Genomic DNA, 6,818 nt, shown 5'->3' with positions numbered 1-6,818 from the left:
GTTGTTGTTGTTGTTGTTGTTGTTGTTGTTGTTGTTGTTGTTGTTGTTGTTGTTGTTGTTGTTGTGGCTGCATGTTGGAGCAGCTCTACTTTCATTCTGAGATTAATTCTTTTGGAAACTTTAATTCCTCTTTTTCTGGATGTAAATCACATTTTTTGGATGATTGTTTCCTCTGGTATCAGATGCTGTGCAGCTGGAAGGATTTTTACTGAAACTTTTTTAGTTTTGGACATTTGTTATGATGCGTAACCATGGCAACAAGGCAGTTTTCTACAACAACAGCTGATTAACATCTCAAAAGCTCAAATAATATCTCAACTACAGCCCCAACTCTCAAATGAGTTGAAAAGGATGTTCTGTGGATGCATTCTCATCTACCTGCCAGCTGTGCTCGAGTGCCTGACCACTGAGATCCTGGAACTAGCAGGAAACACGGCTCATGACAGCAGAAGGACAGGATCGTCCCTCAGCACCTACAGTTGGCTGTCCACAGCGACGAGGAGCTCAGCAGACTGCTGGGAGGAGTTCTGCTCTGCATTCAGGAGGTCCTACAGCCCGGGGGAACCAAGAGGCCAGCTGAGTCTGGGTGGACGGATCGGACGGCATCTGCAGCCAGTTTCTTAGGATCCACTGTGGGATGGACCTTTACAAGAGATCCTTCCTGTCTACAGCATCAGCATCTATAACATCTCTTAATGAAATGAGGATAACGAGTTACAACAACAAATAATTTCCCTTTGGGATTAATAAAGTATTTTTGAATTGATTGTTAATGATCGATAACATTATTTATAGTTATTTATTTCATGATGACGTCATCATCCGTTTCACTGAAGTTCTAGAGACTCGACCGGTTCCTCCTCAAGTAGAACCAGGAGAGGTTCTGTTGGAGTTCTGCATGAAGACCTGACATCCTCCCTCCTCGTTGTCCTCCTCCCTCCTCGTTGTCCTCTTCCCTCCTCGTTGTCCTCTTCCCCCCTCGTTGTCCTCCTCCCTCCTCGTTGTCCTCCTCCCTCCTCGTTGTCCTCCTCCCTCCTCGTTGTCCTCCTCTCCTCCCCCTCAGGTCAGCTGGCAGAGAAGGGCAGGAAGGACCTTCGTCTCCTGGCGCTCCGTCTGTCCTCCTTGTTCCCGTCGCTGCTGTCGGAGGAGAACATGAGGACACGGAGGCTCCGCCTCCTCAGCAGCTCCAAGCCGCGCTGCGTCGGCAGCGTGGAGGCGTTCCAGGACGGCTTGCTGCAGCTCCACGGACGCCGCCGTGAGGCTCCGCCCACAGGCTTTCTGGGTAATATGACACCCAGCCTGCTGACATGTGACCTCTGACCCCTGCAGACGTCCCTCCAGAGTACGTCCAGCAGGTGGACGACGGGCTGATGAGGTTCTTCGAGCGTTGTCGTGGTTACGTGGACGGCGTAGAGAAGAACCGGACGGCGCTGATTGAGGTGGTCAAGTTCAAACACGGAGACGAGATGGAGGCACTGAGGAGGAGGACGGCCGAGATACTGGGTGTCCCTCTTCATCGTCTCACTCCAGGTGAGACACACTTAGTGGACGCGTCCCTCTGAGACAGACACTCTTTTTGTCCCTGTGTGTCTCCTGTAGACCTGGTGGAAGCCGCCTTCTTCCTGTGTTCCTACGAGCTGTCCATCAGGTCCGTCCTCTCTCCGTGGTGCTTCCTGTTTGACGAGAGCGACGCCAAGGTTTGACGAATAAAGTTCTTTCAAAATGTGACTCCTCACAGCAGCAGCCTGTGGGTTTTTTCTCCCTGCTGCTCGTCTGCAGGTGCTGGAGTACAAGTCGGACCTGAAGCAGTTCTGGAAGCGTTTTCACGGTCACCGGATCAACAGCATGTCCAGCTGTCCTCTCTTCCATCATGTTTTCAGGACGCTGGACAAGGCTGGACGTCCTCGCAGGTGGGTGTGGTCCTGACGGACCAATCAGCTGCATGAACTAGTCCTTGTCTGATCTCTGACCCGGGTCCTTCAGGGCCACCGAGGCGGCTCCAGAGCCGGCCTCCATCCTGGTGGGACATGCTGAGACGCTCCTCCCCCTCCTGTCTCTGCTGGGACTCTACAAGGACCCGACTCCGCCCACTGCCTCCAACTACCAATCACAGCACGGTATGAAGCCCCTCCCACACAGACATCCGATCAGATGTGTCCTTCAACACAAAGTGTTGAACATAAAATAATTGAAATGATTCAAACTATAAAATCAGCAAATTAAACATCTTGATCTGAGAAAAAAGAAATGCAGAAACTTTACGTCAAATATTCCAGAATTATAAAAATTCAGTTTTAAAATAAATCCAACAGAGTTCAGTTAGGTCCTCTGAACGGTTTCTTTGTGTTGAGATGTTTCGTCCTTCATCCAAAGGACTTCTTCAGTCCCAGGAGCCACAACAAACTCAGTCCCACAAGCAGCACACTCAGATAGTGGTCCAACCAGTTTGATGGTGAGAAGATGGTTTCTGGAGTCCGCCTTCTCCCCCGCCGACTCTGCTGAGGCAGCCATGTCCAAACCGGAACAAAGCAGTTAAGTTGGTGCTAAGATGGTGTCTTTGGCACGCCGCCTCCTCTGGAGCCGGCCCTCTTCCTCGTCGACCGTCATGTGAAACTGGTTGGTTTTGAACCAGTTTGACTTGACTGTTGACGAGGAAGAGGGCCGGCTCCAGAGGAGGCGGCATGCCAAAGACACCATCTTAGCACCAACTTAACTGCTTTGTTCCAGTTTGGAGTAAGCTGTTTGGGGTTAGAATCAGTTTTGTGTTGTGTGTTTCCTTGACTGATGAAGCCTTCTGGATGGAAGGTGAAATGTTTCAGCACAAAAAGAAACTGTCCAGATGACCCGACTGAAAATTGTTGGATTGATGTATTTTTGAATCCCACAGAAAAAGGAATAATGAAATGACAAGTAATTTTTCATTTTTTGATTCATTCAACCTTTATTTAGACGGTTAGTCCCATTGAGCCTCCAGGACTCATTTACAAGAGAGACCTGATTTAACAAAGGAAGATGACAACAATGGACAACAGCAACAACAATAAGCAGTTATAAAAAGTCATACTACAGGTTTTTTTTTGTTTTTTTTTAAAAAACAAATAGGATGGCTAAAAGGAAAAGATAAACAAAAAACAGCTAGATTCTAAGGCGACTGTATAAAACTAAAAACAGGAACATGTCTGCATTGGTCCCTGCCAGGAGTCCAACAGATTCTTAAAGACACTTAGAGAGGTCAAAGGTCGAGAGCTTCAGATCTTTTTACAAGATATTCCAGGAAACAGGAGCGGAGTAGGAGAAGGTCCTTTTGTCTAGTTCAGTCCTCACTGAGGGAACACTGCAGGTAATGATGTCCTGAGAGCGCACGCTGTAGCTGCACTCACACAGAGACATGTAGGAGACATGTAGGATGTATGATTATTGATTCTTTATGACAAAACAAGTGGACCGAGGGTACCCTGACCCCACAGCACCACAGTAAACCCAGTAAAGTTAGTTTTACGTTGGACGTTAGAGCTCCGGGGCTTCAGCGCGGTGCTCCTCTCGCTGAAGCCCAAACAGGCGACTCGACCCCGGCCAGCCGCGCTCGCTCTGCGAGGAGGGACGGTCCGACCGCCTGCTGCAGACTGAAGAAGAAGAAGACGTCGCTGAAACCACGGCGCTCTAATGTTTAACGAGAAGTTGCTAAACTTCATCATAATTAATGAGCAACCAGCATGAGTTGTAGAAAACGAAGGATTTCACAGCTCGATACTTGCAGCCAAGAGTTGACCCTGCAGAGATATTTATCACGACAACAGGAGACAATCAACAAACGTGATTTGAAAACTACAAGAAAATTTTATATATGAAAAAACAAAACAAACAGCTACATTATAAAGTGATGTAAAATACTAAAAACTGGAACATGTCTGTTGGTTTATGTCATGAACTTAGCAGATGTTTGAAGACATTTAACATTTTATTTTTTTCATTTATTCATTCGTTTAAAAGAAACTAAACAAGTTCATCAAAAAGAAAATATTGAATGAGAAGTGTGCAGAAAGAAGAAAAATAATTCTTATATCTGCCCCTTATTAAAAAATGTAAAGTAACTTTTTAAACAATCACTTAAATTAATCACTTTAATATCCACTTTAAAACTAGGAATAAAAAGAAACATGTTTAGTGTTAGCAGGATTTAATTCTAACTTTAAAACTTATCCAACATTAATAAACTTACCTCAAGTTGCCTTTTTGGACATGCATGCATTATTTGTACAGATTGTACTTGAGAGCAGATTATTACAGCCTCGTGTAAAATCAATGATCATGATATTGGAACTGGATCGGGATCGGCCGATACTCAGTTCTAGGTATCGGGATCGGATCGGAAGTAAAAGAGTGGGTCGGTGCGAACGTGCAGCTGAACTCTCACTCCGTCTACAAACCTCGCTCTCTGTTCAGTTGAAGTGAACTCTGGTGCGGTTTGAATGCAGTCAGTGTGAAGCGAACCAGAGGCCGCTCCAAAAGCAGGAAGTGGACTACACGCAGGGCATTCTGGGTAAATGCAACCAAAACAAACGTGCGTTTCTCTGACCTCATACGGAGCCGTCAGTCGCCTTGTGTGAAAAACAACACTGTCCATGTAGAGCTGGGTGATATGGGCCAAAATTAATATCTCAATATTTTTACAAAAATTGCAATATACGCTTTATATCGATATTTTTTATTTTCATAAACAAAAATATATTTGAGTCAAAGTTTTGTCCTAGTTTTCACACGGGCACATTTCTTAACAGCTGTAACTGTACAAAATAAATGTCTAAAACATATATTAAATAATAATCCTCTTCAGCTGGGGGCAGCTGTGGTTGAGTAGTTAGAGCAGTCGTCCTCCAATGGGAGAGTTGGGGGTTCGATTCCACCAGCAGTCACAAGTGTCCCTGGGCAACACACTGAACCCTCACTGCCTCTGATGTGTGTCCCATGAGTGTCTGAATGTGATAAAGCTCTGATTAATGTTTGTAGACATCTAGTAGATTATAAGAGTGGGCAAATGAGACACAGAATGTTGTAAAGAGCTTTGAGTGTCTTGATCAGACAGAAAGGAGCTGTATAGGTGCAGTCCATTCAGCTGCGCTGCCTTCAGGTTAGTGAGCCTCCACTTGGAAGCTTGAAGCTGCAGCTCCGACAGACCTGTCTCCTTCCTTGAATCAAACCACGGTTCAGAGCTCATTTAGTCGTGCTGAGCCTTTTAGAGGAACACGGAGAGGAAGCGTGACATTAATAAAGCAGCAGTTTATCATATCGCTAAACGTACGGTCCTGTCAGCTGAGGAACAAGACGGCTAAAGCGTTAGCCGCAACTCTGGTTCGCCTAAGCCATATGAGCTTTTATACATTTTCAAAGCTACATAAAGAAATCAGACGTTCAGTGGTTGTTGCACAATAATTTTCATGTCATGAAAGCGCTGTACAGGTCTGTCATGGTGAAGAGAGAGCTGAGTCAAAAGGCGAAGCTCTCAATTTACCGATCGATTTACATTCCTACCCTCATCTATGGTCATGAGCTTTGGGTTGTGACCGAAAGAATGAGATCTCTGATACAAGCGGCCAAAATGAGTTTTCTCCACAGGGTGTCTGGGCTCTCCCTTAGAGACAGGGTGAGAAGCTCGATCATCCGGGAGGGACTCGGAGTAGAGCCGCTGCTTCTCCACGTCGAGAGGAGCCAGTTGAGGTGGCTCGGGCATCTGGTTAGGATGCCTCCTGGACGCCTCCCTGGTGAGGTGTTCTGGACACATCCCACCGGAAGGAGACCCAGAGGAAGATCCAGGACACGCTGGAGGGACTATGTTTCTCTGGCCTGGGAACGCCTCGGGATTCCCCCAGAAGAGCTGGCCCAAGTGGCTGGGGAGAGGGAAGTCTGGGCCTCCCTACTTAGGCTGCTACCCCCACGACCCGACCCCGGATAAGAGGAAGAAAATGGATGGATGGATGAAAAGGGTGCAGAAAGAAGAAAAAAAATATTATAATATCTGCTCCTTATTTAAAAAAGAAAAAAAACAAAAAACCACAAAACAAGTCAGGCTTGAACAATCCCCAAGGCGAAAACAAAAATCATCAGGCATTCTTCACATGGTATCATACTTTACTAACAACTTTACATTAATCATCTTTTTAAACATATACATTGTTTTATAAATGTTTATGTTGATATCAAGTCAATTCAATTTCAATTCAATTCAGTTTATTCATAAAGCACCAAATCACAACAAAGTTGTCTCAGGGACTTTACAGGAACATTCACATAAAAGACAGTTAGTAAAGTTCTCTATCTAAGGAATCCAGCAGACAAGTTGAATCTTGGCTTCGTTGCAGTCTCCCATCCTGAGCAAGCACAGTGGAGACAGTGGAAAGAAAAACTCCCTTTAACAGGAAGAAACCTCCAACAGAACCAGGATCAGGACAAGAGACCATCTGCTTTGACCGGCTGGTTGAGAGGACAGGAAGGAGAGACAGACGAACAGAATGGTAGATCCAGGTATAGGTCCAGGTCCAGGTCCAGATATAGGTCCAGGTATAGGTCCAGGTCCAGATATAGGTCCAGGAATAGGTCCAGGTCCAGATATAGGTCCAGGTGTAGGTCCAGGTCCAGATATAGGTCCAGGTATAGGTCCAGGTGTAGGTCCAGGTCCAGATATAGGTCCAGGTATAGGTCCAGGTCCAGATATAGGTCCAGGTGTAGGTCCAGGTATAGGTCCAGGTATAGGTCCAGGTCCAGATAAAGGTCCAGGTATAGGTCCAGGTCCAGATATAGGTCCAGGTATAGGTCCAGGTCCA

At 46.0% G+C, this 6,818-nt stretch overlaps 1 protein-coding gene across 1 annotated transcript in view; it reads left to right on the top strand.

Annotated features, from left to right (window-relative positions):
• The window catches only part of minpp1b (multiple inositol-polyphosphate phosphatase 1b), a 16,724-nt gene that overhangs the window by 613 nt on the left and 9,293 nt on the right, over positions 1-6,818 (top strand). Inside the window, exons 2-6 of the mRNA XM_037691312.1 lie at positions 1,064-1,255; positions 1,330-1,530; positions 1,600-1,697; positions 1,780-1,910; positions 1,984-2,117. Coding sequence (XP_037547240.1) covers positions 1,064-1,255; positions 1,330-1,530; positions 1,600-1,697; positions 1,780-1,910; positions 1,984-2,117 — 756 coding nt within the window. The remainder of the gene's footprint in view (positions 1-1,063; positions 1,256-1,329; positions 1,531-1,599; positions 1,698-1,779; positions 1,911-1,983; positions 2,118-6,818) is intronic.

Source organism: Nematolebias whitei, chromosome 17 (assembly GCF_014905685.2).
Source record: "Nematolebias whitei isolate Nwh7 chromosome 17, NemWhi1, whole genome shotgun sequence".
Lineage (NCBI taxonomy): Eukaryota > Metazoa > Chordata > Actinopteri > Cyprinodontiformes > Rivulidae > Nematolebias > Nematolebias whitei.
The sequence above is the reverse complement of the archived record's forward strand: the minus strand, read 5'-3'. Positions and strand labels throughout refer to the sequence as shown.